The 15,478-nt window shown below is 41.5% G+C and overlaps 1 protein-coding gene across 1 annotated transcript in view; it reads left to right on the forward strand.

Moving 5' to 3' along the window:
- Nucleotides 1-14,539, forward strand: part of Ppil6 (peptidylprolyl isomerase like 6) — a 34,318-nt gene extending 19,779 nt beyond the window's left edge. Inside the window, exons 6-8 of the mRNA XM_020176902.2 lie at nt 2,543-2,599; nt 10,142-10,277; nt 13,705-14,539. Of these exons, the coding sequence (XP_020032491.1) occupies nt 2,543-2,599; nt 10,142-10,277; nt 13,705-13,816 (305 nt within the window). The 3' untranslated portion in view covers nt 13,817-14,539. The remainder of the gene's footprint in view (nt 1-2,542; nt 2,600-10,141; nt 10,278-13,704) is intronic.
- Nucleotides 14,540-15,478: the final 939 nt, after the last annotated feature.

A 15,478-nucleotide genomic window follows, 5' to 3' on the forward strand; every position in this document is an offset into this window, starting at 1 on the left:
TACCATTTCATCTTCAATGAGGTTTTCCATATCCTGGGTGGTTTCCTCTTTAATGTTGTCTATTTTTGTCCTGAGTTCATTTATCTGTTTATTAATTGTGTTTGTGTTTCACTTTGGTGTTTATACAGTGCTTCTATGGTTTCCTTTATTTCTTCTTTTGCTTTTTCAAATTCTCTATTTTTGTTGTCTTGGAATTTCTTGAATGTCTCCTGTACATTTTATTTGACCCTATCCAGTATCATCTCTATAAAATTCTCATTGAGTACCTGTAGTATGTCTTCTTTTAAATTATTCTTGTGGGCTTCATTGGGTCCTTTGGCATAGTTTATCTTCATTTTGTTGGAGTCTGGATTTGAGTATCTGTTTTCTTCATTTCCCTCTGGTTCCTGTACTAATTTTTTGCTGTGGGGAAACTGGTTTCCCTGTTTTTTCTGTCTTCCCGTCATTGTCCTTGGTGTTGTTACTGTCCCTGTACTGTGTGCAATTAAGTATTTTCTAGCTTGTAATAATAACAATGGTAATATTTAGAATGGAAGGGTGAGAGGAGATGGAAAGCAAGAAGTTAAAGAAAAAGGGAAAAACAAATAAACAGACAAGTAGGAAAAAACAAGACAAGGAATCAAACAAAAAAGTTTCAAAGGTATAAACAGGGAGCGTTGGTGTACTAATCGACAGTAAGCTTGTCCGTGTCTTCCTAAGCCATCTGGGCGTGGGCGACTGGTGGCCTGAGGGCCCCCCTGGTTTCTCCATTTGACGTGAAGTGGAGATGCTCTGCACTGGCTGGATGTGTGGAGGGGTCAATGTTTTGCCTCTTCTTGGTGGTTTTGCCTGCAAGATGTTTCTCCAGCGTCTCTCCAAATTTCACTATAGGAGGCACGCTTTCTGCTTCCTCCCTCTAGCTGCCATCTTGGAATCTCCCAGATAGGGTCTTGTAAACTATTTGCCTGGGCCAGCTTTGAACCTTGATCCTCCTGATCTCTGCCTCCTGAGTAGCTAGCATTATAGGCGTGAGCCATTGGGGCCTGGCTGTCTGGTTTTTGCCCAGAGTGCATCTCAGCAAGGACTTACCTGACCACTCTGTTTACAACTGCACGTGAGGAAACAGGCTTGGAAAAAGAAAATAACATCAAGATTTATATCAAAATCATCTGACTTTAAATTTGCTTTCAACCACTTTTCAGCATCTCCCAGTTTGTTCCCAGAGATACAGAAATGGCATCAGATATACAAGGCTGAATTCAAGATGTAGGTTATGGCCACAAAAAATGATAGCAAATACTGATTGAAATGGTGTCGGTATTAAAATACTCATTGGGGAGAATCCATGCAGAGGACAAGAAGAATGGTGGTGACAGAATAGATAGGAAGTTGACTGACCTTAGGTAAGTTAGGGGCAGAGCAACCACCTGGACAGATTTTCCTGAGCAAAGCAGACACTAAGATTCGAAGGAACTGGTGCTAGGGGAGCCTCCACTTTCCTATTTCCAGATTTAGCCATTAGCCATTGCCGCATCCATCTGCACTGCTAGGCTGACTGGGATTGCAGCCATAAGGCTCATCAATTAACTTCTGACAGCTTTAGGAATAGCACAATTTAAATGCTACATGCCTTTTCCCAGGTAAACTCTCTCCACGTGCTTACCATTGTATCATAGCCTTTTTTAAATGGTACATTTTTATTATGGATAGACTGCTCACATTTGTTAAAAAGAAAAGATAGTCCTTCAAATATTTATTGTACACTTCTGTACAGGAAGGATTGGATGAGACAGCTAAAGGAAGTAGAGTGATACTGATGAGAGGCTGGGGTACAGACGGCAGACCTGCTCCCCTTTTAAATAACTTGTGTCTAGAGTCTTTTTGTTTTTTAAGTTTGAACATTGCCTAAGCCAAAATATGCACATCATATAAACACCTAAAAACCCTCATTTACATCACACGGAATTTCTCTCCCAAAATACTGTATAAATAGAGTAAACTATATTTTTATTTTTTGTAGTACTGAGGATCAGACGACCCAGGGCCAGGCAAGCACTCTAACACTTGGCTACGCCACCTACCCAGGGTAACTACAGGAATGAAAGTTGGAACGTGAATTCTTTTTACAGAACCTATCTTTAGCACATTCTAAAAAGAACTTACTCTTTCCCATTTCATCTTCTCAATTTAATCTTTCAATTTCTCTGAAAAGCAAGAGGGACTATGAAATAACTTGTGAAGTAGGCAGAATTTATATGAGCACTTTCTCTAAGTTATGTCCACAGTAATAATTTAATATGCCATTATATCATAGCTTTTGCATTATAGTTTAAGCTACCCCAGGGAGTTCTCATAGAACAAAATGGAATCATAGGAATAAAAATGATTATAAAATACAAGCAAAATTATAGTAGTAATATTTTCATGGTACAGATATTAAGCAATTAGATGACTTACTATGGAAACTGGCATAAATGGAATCATAATTTAAAGCATTTTCCCCTCATTTCTGTACTCTTAACACTTTTTTTAGCCTCAGAATTATTTTATCGTTATTTCTCAGATATAGTAGGTGGAAAAGGAGATGATGGAGAGTCTATTTATGGATCAACATTTGAAGGTATGTATCCTTAAATTTTGTCATTCATGTATCAGTTAATTATTCCAATTTAAGACAATTGGATGTTTCACAACAAATAAGGTAGTATGGGAGTATTACATAGAGTAAAAGTGGGAGGTAGATGATGGGGCAAGCCACTGTGGTCCAGTCCAGAACAGCTTTGTACACACATTTTTTTGCTTGCCTAATTATTTCTTTAGGATGAATCCCAATGTGTTAGCTACCTCAGATAACAGTAGTGCTCTTAAAGATTACGAGGATCGTGGCAAAGGCCCCACAAGGCAATTTGAAGATGCTCCCACTGGCCACAGATGGAGTAATTTGAGCTTCAGAAACAATAGTAATTGCCATTGATTTGACCCCAGCAAATATTTTATATCCATGAGTTCATAATGATATTATATTTCAGAATAAAGCCTAATTGGTTTTCTTTGGTGGGAACAATAGGAGAAGAACTGATTATCTCAAAAACTGGTACATTTGGGAAGAACCAAGCATTTATGCTGCCTTTCCTATATGAACTGTACAAAATTGTAGATAAAGAGGACATTTCTTTATAAAAGTGGAAAGGAAATAATAGAGCTGGACTGTTTGCTGCCCATAGTGAAATAATGGGTATAGACTTTTGCCACATTGATACCCGCTCACCTCCCAAAGGCAGAGTCAGTGGAAATTCTGTACCTTCTGTTGAAAGAAGGCACAATCGGGGTGGAACGTGACTAAGCCTCCGGACCCAGCCGTAGTCAGTTCCATTGAAATGTGACATATGAGCTCCAAAGAAATCTCTGCACTGTGCAATATCATGCGATAAAAACCATACAGTTTATGGCAAAAATGAGGTTTGAAAAAGTTCATCGGTTACACAATAAAAATAAGATAGTAATCTTTTAAAAAGTAGCAGTTTTATCTATGTTAAAGGATCAAGAAAAATACTATAATAAATACAGGATTTTACCTTGAAAAAGTTCTGAAGTTTTTTGTGTGGATATGGGTGCGGGATGGGTGGAAGGGTTCAGGTGATTTAGAAGAGGTGGAAGGAGGTATTCAGAAATCAGAACGCCAGATGTGTGGGGGTGGGGCTCCTAACATCACATAAGGTATCTGGTAGATGACTACAGCATATGTGTTCCTATGTGGAACCTGACATAGCCAGTAGATGACTGAGGTGTGCATGTATTCCTGTGTGACTCCACAAAGATGGGTGAGGTTTTTATTTACTTAGTGTTTCTCAAGGGGAAGCATATAAGCAGGGGTGAAATTCATAAGTGATCAAGTCATTCCCTGATGCATCAAATTAAATTGAAATAAATTTACATTTCAAAATCAGTATTACAGCAGAACTGATAGGGCAGAAGACAGAGAAATAAGTTTATCTTAGTCAGGTTTTAGTCATTGTGAGAAAAATACCTGAGATAATCAACTCACGTTTGGCTCACAGTTTCAAAGGTTTCAGTTCATGGTGACTTGACCTGTTGCTTTTGAGCCTGCAGCAAAGCAAAGCTGTTCACCTCATGTCAACTGGGAAGAGAGAGAGAGAGAGAGAAGGGGAGGAGGGGGAGGAAAGGAGAGCAGAGAAAAGACAGAGACACAGAGAGGAAAGACAAGAAGGAGAAGAAGAGAAGGAGGAAGAAGAAGAAGGAAAAAAGAGAAAGGCACACAGAGACAGAGAGAAAGGGGCCAGGGTTCCAAAATCCCTTTTGAGGGCACACCCCAGTGACCTAATTTCCTCCAACTAGGTCCCATCTCTTAAAGGTTCTGTTACCTCCCAATTACACCATAGGCTGGACCAAGTTTTCAACACATGGACCTTTGGGCTGGAAGCGTGGCTCAAGCAATAGAGCACCTGCCTAGCAAGTGCAAATCTGTGAGTTCAAACTCCGGTACCACCAAAAGAGAAGAAAAAGAATATATGGGCCTTGCAGGACATTTCTGGTCCAAACTATAGCAATGTACCATGTGTGTGAACCAGCAAATGAGATAGGGAGATAATACAGCAGTTATACAACCAACGTTCATTAATAGATAAAGTGTGGGGAAACAGCAGGGATGGAGGTAGAACCTGTAATCCTAACTACTCAGGAGGCAGAGATCAGGAGGATCATGGTTCAAAGCCAGCTCAAGCAAATAGTTCTCAAGACCATATCTGGAAAAAACCAATTACAAAAAAGGGACTGGTGGAATGGCTCAAGGTGAAGGCCCTGAGTTCAGGCCCAAATACTGCCAAAAAAAAAAAAAAAAAAGCGGAAGAAAAGAAAAAGAAGAGACTTAAAACATATAACAAGGGTAGACCCTGTGACCCATGCATATAAGGAGGCAGAGATCAGGAAGATCACAGTTTGAAGCCAGACCAGGCAAATAGTTCTTGAGACCTTATCTTGAATATATTCAATACACATTACAAAAGGGCTAATGGGGTAGCTCGAGGCAGAGCACCTGCCTAGCAAGTGTGAGACCAGTACTACGAAAACCAACCAAACTACCACCAACAAAACATGCATAACAAGTTTTGGTTTTGTTTTCGTGGTGCTGGGACTCAAACCCAGAACCTTTTGAATGCTAGGTTAGTGTTCTGCCACTGAGTTTCATCCCCATCCTGACAAGACTTATAATGGGAAAGAACATATTCTAGTGCCTAGGGGTGCACGCTGAATAATTTAAAAAACTGTATAAGGAAATGATTATATCAAATTCTGGGGAATGGATACTTAGGTGAGAGAGGTGCTTGACAGGAAATTTTCGAAGTTCTTTTTCTCAGCCACAGCCTTATAACAACTCTAACTAAAAATTTTTCCATGACTTTTTGTGTCTGTATTGTAATATTATGAAAAGGTTAAAATAATCTTTGGGAGGACTGGCAGAATGGCTCAAGTGGTAGAGCACCTGCCTAGTAAGCCTGAGGCCCTGAGTTCAAACCCCAGGACCATCAGAAAAAAAAAACAAAAAAACCAACTTAACCAATAGCTAAAGTGAAAGGAAAAAATAATGGCTGGTTTCTTTCTACATTTGTGTAGAGACAGCTTTATCAAATGAAAGCATGCCGTAGTGACAACATTCATTTATTCATTCACAGAATGATGAATTCCTAGGTAGATGCCTGCGTGGTGCTAGGACTAAAGAAACAGCCATGAAGGACTCCGGTGTATCACTGTATTCACACAGAGAGACAGCTACTTTGGGAGGAGAGCACTGAAGGCTGTAGGAAAAGAAAGAACAGCTGCCTGGGATTGTTGGGCAGTGTCACAGAATGAATTGGGTCTTAAAATAAGACATGTAGGACTGGGGACATGGCTCAAACAGTAGAGCTCTTGCCTACCAAGCTCAAGGCCCTGAATTTAAACTCCAGTACCATCACCAAAAAAACAAAACAAAAAACCAAGACACTACATAGGGAAAAGACCCTTCTGGAAGCTCACCTGTCCTCCAACCCCTCATGGGAATCATCCCTTCCTACCCACAGCCATGTCAGATTGTGAGAACACGGGCCCTCTGCCCATGGAAGCTGATCTCACCTGACCCACTAGACAGCCTGTGTCTCTGCTGATGACCCCTGCGCCTATCCTCAGGCTATTGTAGGGTTTCGTGTACAGGTGCCCTGTGTGTTCAGTGAAGCCTTTATGACTCAGTTGGTCTGGCAGCACAGAATTAGAACCATTCGAGTAAAAAGGAGCCATGTTCCAGGGAAAGATGAGTGGCTGAGAGAGAGGTGTGGTCCTCAATAAAGCTAATGCTGTGTTCTGCTCTGGGATGGCTAGTTAGATTATCAACTTGATTGAGAAGCACCTAGATTAGTAAAGCCCACGTCTGGCATCTCTGAGAGGAGGGGGAGACCTGCCCTGAATGTGGGTGGCCCTCTGGCATAAAAGGGAGAAAAGGATAAAGCCTGAAAGTTCAGACATTCTCTCTGTGCTTTGTGGCTACTACTCTGCTCCACCCTTCCCTCCTTATCATCATGGACTGAAACTTCTAAAACTGTGAGCTAAAGAAATAGACCTTTCCTCCTTTTAAGTTGTTTATGTCAGGCATTCTGTCACAGTGACGAGAAAGCTAATACTTTCTCTTCCTTTCATTGCCACACCTTCCTCTGCTTTCTCTCATTGGGCCATCTTTCCAGGAAATGCAGAATTAAAACCAGGGCTTGTTAAAACAGCCACAATGCCTGGCATGGTGTTAAACCAGCAGTGGGGCAGCTGAGGGAGGAGGAGCAAGTGTTCCAGGCCTGGGCTACATAGCAAGACCCTGTCTCAACCAAAATCAAACAAAAGTCAGGCAAAACTCTTTTTTTTTTTTTTTTGGTACTGGGGCTTGAACTCAGGACTTACACTTTGAGCCATTCCACCAGACCTTTATTGTGAAGGGTTTTTTGAAGACACGGTCTCACGGAACTATTTGTCAGAGCTGGCTTCGAACCATGATCCTCTTATCTCTGCTTCCTGAATAGCAAGGATTACAGGCGTGAGCCACCGGCACCCATCCAAAACTCACTTTTGTTAAGTTTAACATAGTGAATTTAAAAGAAAAAAAGAAAGAATATATAATTTAATTATTGTATAAACTTGCTAATTTTTTTAATGGGGGAAAATCTGTGTTTGAAATCAAAGCTTCTAAAACCCTAAAAAAAAATAACCTCTCTTACTGCTCAGATAATTTGTCTGGGTTTATGTCTGTTCCCACATGCTTTATTACTGGCAAAACACTCAGGGAACAATGGGCTCAAGTCAAACTATCTACTCGCCAAAGACAGGGTGAAAACCCTCACCTGGGCTTCTGCCCTATTTCGGTAAACCAAATAGGTTCACCCTGCCCCCAACAGTGCTGTTGACTGCCGTAGGGTCCCCTTTCTGTCATGGGACTGAAAAGCAATTTAATTTAGTATTTTAAGTGATAAATGAAATGTACCAACAACTGACTCTTCACATTAGGAAAAACAGGGAACTTTATATCAATAAGTCATTTTTCTAAATTATGCCTCTTGACATTTAGTGCTCCATGGGTATTTGGAGAGAATTTTAAAGAGGTGACAGGAAGCTGGGTGTGGCACTGCACTTCTGTAATTCCTGCACCTAGGAGGTGGAGGCAGAGGATCCTGAGTTTAAGGCCAGCCTGGGTTATGTAGCTTGATCTTGTCTCAAAACAAACAAACCAACAACAAAAAAATAAGCAATCAATCATGGGTAGAGCAAGGAGACAATGCTGATTTTTGTCTGTAAAGCTATTTAAAGTGAATAGGTTCTTTGTTACACATAATTTCTTTTAAAACATTTTTAAAACAATCTTTTTTTTTTTTTTTTTTTTGGTGATTGCTCATGCTAGGCAAGGGCTCTACAGCTGAGCTACAAGCCTACCCCCTTCTTTTTTTATGAAATAGGCTCTCCCTATGTAGCCCAGGCTGACCTCAAACTCAGGATCCTCTTGCCTTAGCTCCTCGAGTACTGGGATTACAGACATGTACCACCACACCCACTTCCAGACTGGTCTTGAACTTGAGGTCTCAAGTCATCCCTCTGAATCAGCCTCCTGAGTAGGTGAGACTATATAGGTGTATGCACTAGGTCCAGCACTTACACACAGTTTCATTTGATTTATTCAGCAATTAAAGAAGGCCCAGTTGAGGTACAACCACTGGGCTCTGCTGTCGCTGTAGTATAGCTTCGGGTCTGAAGACCCACGTAGGCATTCTGTACTTAACACAGCTTAAAACATAGTCATTTAGTTTCTCACATTTTTTCCATACATATTAAATTTGTAAGTCAGGAACTATCTGCACCTTTTAAAAACATTCTTTAGTCCCTTTATAGTGGAGACATTCAAATTGTCATCTAAGGAATTCCTGGGACCCTGAAGAGGTATTTTTAAGCAAGGATACTATAGGACTTAAAAAAAAAATCTGGGGCTGGTGAAGTGGCTCAAGCGATAGAGCACCTGCCTAGCAAACATGAGGCCCTGAGTTCAAACCCCAGTACTGCAAAAAAAAAAAAAAAAATTTGTTTTATATGTGGGCTTTCACACAGGTAGCATATTTTGGTAATATTATGATTAACTCTTTTAAAAGTTCTCCTGTCATCACAGCATTTCTAGTAAAAATGTTACAACTCTATAAATTTTCTTTCCTGTTAAAGAATATGATTAAGAGACTTAATCACAACCTCTGATAACAATAATGAATACCATTTTTGTAAACTCACTGAGTCTTACATGAGGCATGTTTCCATACCATGTGATCTGTGAAATTAATGGATCGTTTCTATAGTTTACTGAAATAACTGGGATCATTGAGGCAATTACATAGATTTGTTTGTACAAAAATGTCTAATTTGCTTTTCCCAAGATTGCAGAGGTCTTCATTCCATGTACAGTTTTACTAGAGAAGTGTGAGCCAGCAGTGTGGCTCCATTGCTTAAGTTTGCGTTGTTATGAAATTTAAAGGTGACCATGATTGTCAGCAAGTAGAGTTTAATAAACTCTTACTGACAGTTAATACTCATGTTTATCGATTGTTCCCAGAAATTTATAAAGTTACTGAGTGAAAACTCTCATTGAACTTCTTTCTCACACATCATTTCTTTCTGTGTATTTGGACTTGGAGGCAAAACTGGGCATGGTACTTCCTGAAAATGGTAGCCTGATAACCTCTATACAACTCTTTTTAGTTAACTGTGCACTAAACAACTATCATTCCACAATATCTTGGTCAATCCATGTAAGATTTCACATTAAATTTATTTGAAGACCAGTAAAAGTAAGGATAAATTAATTTTTTCATCAACAGATAGGGCCACACTTAAGTTAGTTGATATGCTGGGAGGCCTAGAACTAAAGTTCAATGACACAAAGGCCCAATGATTACACAGAATGTACCAGGACTGCCAAAGAGCTGTAAGAGGCTGCAGGGGAGTGGTCAGGCCTGCAGGAAAACTTCTCACAGCAGGTTTTTTCTTCATTTGTTTGGGGGTTTTTTTGGTGGTGCTAGGGTTTGAACTCAGCCTCAACAGTTTGCTAGGTGGGTACTCTACACCTTGAGCCATGTCCCCAGCCCAAAGCAAGTGTTTTTAGAGATTACATCAATAGTTGAATGAAATACCACTGCTGAAACAGCAGGAGAGTTTGTTGCCCTTCATTTGTGTACAAAGTATATACCTCCTTTCCATTGTTAATTTTCTTCCTGAACTTGTTTTTAGCTATAGTAAACTTGAGTTAAGTGTTTAAATAGTTCAAATAAGATTTTACAGCTTTCCAGGGGTGGTGGTATGCACCTTTAATCCCTGCAACTCAGGAGGCTGAGGCAGGAGGATCACAGATTTGAAGCTAGCCTGGGCAGAAACTCTGTCTCAAAAAACAAAACAAACACAAAAAAAGATTTTACAGTCCAACTTTTTAAAAAAGGTCCTTTGAATTATTGGAAGTAATAGGAAACAGATAGAATATTTACAATTTGAAGTATACTCCTATATATGACTGAGCTTGTTATCAAGGTTTGTTTGCTCCTCACATCTTACACTCAATTGAAATAATACAGATATTTTAATGACTATTGTCTTTTCCTAGATGAAAACTTTTCAATTCCTCATAACAAAAGAGGAGTTCTTGGAATGGTCAACAAAGGCCACCATACCAATGCGTCCCAGTTCTATATCACACTGCAAGCAACTCCCTATCTGGATAGAAAATACGTAGCATTTGGGTACGTATGCATTTAGAAAATATATTTTTGTAAGAAGCTTGCTATCTTTAAAAACAAAAAGTATTTATAGATATAACCATGGTAATGTGCTATCTATCCATACATCCGTCTATCCCTCTGAGTGGGCCATGGGTTGTGCAAGTTGTAGAAAGGGTGCATTGGGGGTGTTTGAGGCTGGGGTAAATGCACATCCTTCAATTCCTTTAGCAATAGTAAATGTAGATCCTTACAGGATGAATGTAGAGTAAAAGAGTGCTTGGTTTGCTTTCAGTGATTTCTAGTTTCCTTTTGGGTAAATCTGTAATTTTTGGTGTCATTACCACTCTGGCCTCAGGGAGGCACTGCACCTCTTTTATTGTTCTGGCTCAAGTATGGTCTCAATTTATCCCTTAAATCTCCAAACCACAGTTTCTCAGCTGGCCTGGAATACTTAAATAAGGTTGTACAAAACACTGCAGAAAGGTAATAACAAAATAGGCAATTAGATAATCTAGTTAAACTAGATGAGATAGAACTCATTCAAGGACACCTTCCTTCTCAGTTATAGGACAACCTCTTCCCTATCATCTCTGTGCATCCCCAGATGTGTCTCAGCCTCTGGGAAGTCCAGAGGTGGTTAGCAAGGTCCAGAGATCCAGAAGTTTCCTATCTTCTGTGACAGGCCCTCTTCACAATCTCTAGTTTCTGGTACATGAACCTGTCCCTTCTTAAGATGGGTGACACTGGGAATGCCTGTCAGGAGAGTCCACAAGCAGTCCACAGCCTTGCCCAGTGGTAAGCCAAGCAGGGAAACTGAAACAGAAGTTAGCCAGATAGAGAAGGATGGAAATCACAATTAGTCAAATCAGTTTTAGGAAGAATGAAGGAACTCTTGCAGGGAGGCCTTAAGAAGCCTCTATAAATCATCTGCTTTAGCTAGAACTTGGTATTGGGGGAGAATAGAGGGAGTGGAGGCTGGAGAAAAGGAACAGCCAAGGCCCTGTCCCAATGGGCCATGGGTGCCATGCTGCTAAGTGTCAGCCTTTTCTGAGGGGATGGGGAACCATGGAAGAATTTTAACTTGTGAGCTACATGGCCAGCTTCTCACTTTGAAACCATCTCTTTAGCAGAAGTAAAGAGTGAATTGAAAAAGGAGGAAAATGAAGGTAGTGAGTTAGGGAGCTCTGGTCATAACAGGCCATAAATGAAGTCCTGATCTAAGGCACTGGCAGCGTAGGCATACCAGGGGTAAGTGGACAAACCCAAATGATGTTGAGAAGTTAGATCCACATGGCTTGATGACAGTAGCTGGTGAGGGTGAGGGACAGCAGGAGTCCAGGCTAGTGCTGTCCCACAGAACTTTCTGTGATGAGGGAGGTATCCTATAATCTGCTCTGCCCTGGCTGATGGTCAGACACACATGGCCCTGGAACACTTGAAATATGACTAGCGCAACTAAATTTTGAATAAATTTTAATAGCCATGTGTGGCTAGTGGCTCCTGTACTGGCAGCACAGGTAGGTCTCCAGTAACTCCTAAGATGTGAGAGTGGGTGGATGGTTAGTACCATTCACCAACAGAGAGACTACAAGGAGGAAGGTTTGGAAGGGAAGACCAGGGTTTCAGGCTGGACAAGCTGCATTTCAGATTAAGATATCTGTAGGACGGCCAGTTGGCAAGATCCCAGGAGGCAGGACAGGGCTGAAGATATAAATTTGGAAGCAATTTGTGTATTGGTAACTGAGCTGCAGTCAGACCGCAATGCCATCACTCCTGGAACAGTCTCTGGGCTTTGCTCACCTTCTTCCTTTCTACCTCCCTTCAGACTGCCAAAATCCTGTTCAAGGCTTAGGTCAGAAACCTCCCTGATTACAAAAGTAGATGGTGTCTTTGTCCCCTCCAGCACATTGTGAACAACTGAAAGCAGAAACTAGGCCTCACTTATCTTGTCCCCTTACACCTGTCACAGTGGAGAGGTGCACATAGTAAGTGGTCATTCAATATTTGTGAAACCTATGTGGAGAACAGGTTTCTCCCCCTTTGGACAGAGGTGGATCTATTTATCCTCTACTTTTCAGCCTCAGAATGTACCTTGTGTTGCCCTGTGTCTTCATCCATTTTCTGTTGCTATAACAGAATACCACAGGCGGAGTAATTTATAAACAATGAAAGTGGTTTTGGAGGCTGGAAGGTGCAAGAGTATGGTGCTAGTATCTGGGGAGGGCCTTCATGCTGCATCATAGCAGGGCAGAGGGCATCCCACGACAAGGGATCACATGGTAGATCCATCCTATCACATGGTAGAGGCTAGAAGAGACCAACAGGGCCAAAGGGGCTGGAGCTCAGCCTTTTATCAGAACCCCACTTCCAAGGCAACTAACCCACTCCTGTGAAAATGACCTAATCCATCCTTATCACCTAGTCACCTCTTAGTGCTATCACAGTGGCAATTACATTTCAACATGAGCTTCAAATCATAGCATCCTGAGTCATAGTTTCTGATTGAGATGGAAAAAATTGAGCCTTGAGGCAGACGGAGAGGGCTGGAGCATGGTCAACGTTGGCACAGACCATGCCTTTGTAAAGGTTCATGAGATGGAAGGTTCCTCCCTCTCCCCCAGCCACTGCCCCAGCCCAAGTATTGGCAGAAACTATTTGTCCAAAGTCTAGCTGTCTTTCTGCCTCATCTTTTAATTGACCCATCAAAATTCTAACACCCACTCTAGCTCATAGCCAGCGAGTATCTACAGAGGTCCAAACTAGTGTGGCTTTGAGATTCTACTCATGTACTCCACAGATGTTGGTTAGGTGTCTAGTGTGTGTTAGGCTTTGTGCTAGGCACTGAACAGAAGTATGATCCCCGCCTTCATGGGAGAATCAGAAGGTAACCAAAAAAGCATGCACATAAATAAGATTTCACCCCTGGGAACTCTTCTGAGGGTTGAGGTGAACTTTACCTAAGTAGGCAGACCTGAGAAACTTCCCCAAGGATCCTAGGGCTGAGCTGAGTAGCTGAGGAAGGCCAGGAGATGGTCAGGAAAGGTAGCCAAGGGCTCTTGCAGTGCCGAAGCAGAGAGAAGGAAAAATCATGTAGCAAGACATTCCTGAGGGGCAGAAGGAGGCAGGCTGTTCAGACCCTGGTTACAGTAGGGGTTTTGGGAAATTATTGACGTGTTTAAAGCAAGAAGGTGACATTGCTTTATCTGACTGCAATGAGGAGAAAGGATGCCAGGAGGAGGGACAGTGCCACAGTGAATCTGGGGAAGCCACTCTCAGGTACTGCAGCAGGCAGCTTGCAGGCAGGGCCTGGATGGCAGTGCAGGGTTAGATGTGGTGAGGTGGACTGATCTAGTGATCTCAGATATTTTGACTGAAGCTAATTTAATTCGTGGGTAACAACCTTAGCTGTAACTGGGTAGTGACCACATTTTTTTTTTTTCCTCTGTAGGCAGTTGGTTGAAGGAACAGAAGTTCTTAAACAGCTAGAATTAATTCCAACAGAGAACGAAAGACCGATACCAATATGTAGAATTGCTGACTGCGGAAATATTTATGACTGATTTTCCTATCAGTGTTTTCTATGATGATTTATTACTTTACATCTGATCAGCTGTTTCTAGATTTAATTAAACAGTGCTTGATAACATTTCATTTGAAAGCTGTGGCACTGTAGTTGGGAATGCCCTTTTTCCTCTCCTTCTTCTACTGTAGAGATTGTAAAAGCGAAATAAATGCTAAATTTCCAAGGCTCCTTTGCAGCCAGAAGTGGCCATGAGACAGCATTCTGACCAGTCAGACAGAAGTAGAACACCAGTGGTCCTGCCCCTTCCCCTTCACCCCATCTTGAATGCAGACCTGATGGAGCTGCAGACGTCAACTTGTGGCCATGAAGGAGAGGCCAGGACACTGCTGAGATGCCAGCCCCAAACCTCCTGAGCTGTGGGACCAGTACCAGCCAGCACTTCTCCACCTCTGAACTTCTTACTACATAAGACATAGTCCCTTGTTTTACATTACTGATGTTTATTTTGTTACACACAGCCAAAACCATAATTATGACTATGATTATTTTGATTTATTGAGATAGGGTCTCACTATGTAACCCAGAATGGCCTCAAAGTCAAGATCCTCTACCCTCAGCCTCCTGAGTGCTGTGATTTACAGATATGTGACAGACACCACGCCCAGGTTTTTTGTTTATTTGTGGTGCTGGGGCCTAAACCCCTGGGCCTTGCATATGTTAGGCAAGTTTGGGGCTATATCACTAACCCCTAAAACTATTTTTTTTTTAACTGAAGCTTTCTCTCTCTCTTTTTTTTTTTTTTTTTTACTTTGATGGCACTGGGGTTTGAACTTAGGGCCTCACACTTGCTAGGCAGGCACTCTACCACTTGAGCCACTCTGCCAGCCATGACATTTTTATGTGTTTAAGATATTTAGATAGTACTTGTTTCTTTTCTTCTTCTTTTTTTTTTTTAAGCGACACTAGGGTTTGAACTCAAGTCTTCAAGCTTGCTAGGTAGGCACTCTTACCACTTGAGCCCTGAGACATTCTTAATTTAGCAGTATACCTAATAGTCTTTGAATCTAAAATATTCTTAATAGAATTATGTTGTTTGTAAATACATTTCTACCATGAGAAACTTAGTAAATAACCAAATAGACCATGATGCAGTAGAAGAAACAATTCAGTGTAACGTTTCATTGTTTAGACGTAGCATTCAGCTGAGGGTGTGTGTACTTTGGATATTTGGGAATACAATCCATGGCTCTCTGAGCCATACCAACCATATGGAAATCAAGGGCTTGGGTTATAGTCCCCATGGTGGTTGACCCACATGACTGGAGCTCTGCTTTATCAGCTGTTCCTTAAGCTGAGGTTCTCAAATGCACATCACCTGGGGAGCTTTTAAAATGCAGACTGCTCAGCTCTGTCCTTGACCTGAGTCAGAGTCTCTAGGTGTGGGAGTCTGGGGGAGGGAAGAGGGAGTCTGTGTTTGATTAGCTCTTCCCCGGTTCTTATTTGGACAGCTGGGCACTAGTTATTAGGGAATCATTGAAAACACTCTGTTGTTGGTGACCTTGCTAAGCTCTGCTAGTATCACTACCCTTGTGCCTACCCAGAGCCATTGTGCTTTTCGTGCCCAGTGCCAAAGATGGTCTGTCTTCCACAGAACTCTTTAAGCCAGTCTTAAAAAGGACAAGCCTGTAATTGATTTAGG

The sequence above is a fragment of the Castor canadensis genome, chromosome 1, assembly GCF_047511655.1.
Source record: "Castor canadensis chromosome 1, mCasCan1.hap1v2, whole genome shotgun sequence".
NCBI lineage: Eukaryota > Metazoa > Chordata > Mammalia > Rodentia > Castoridae > Castor > Castor canadensis.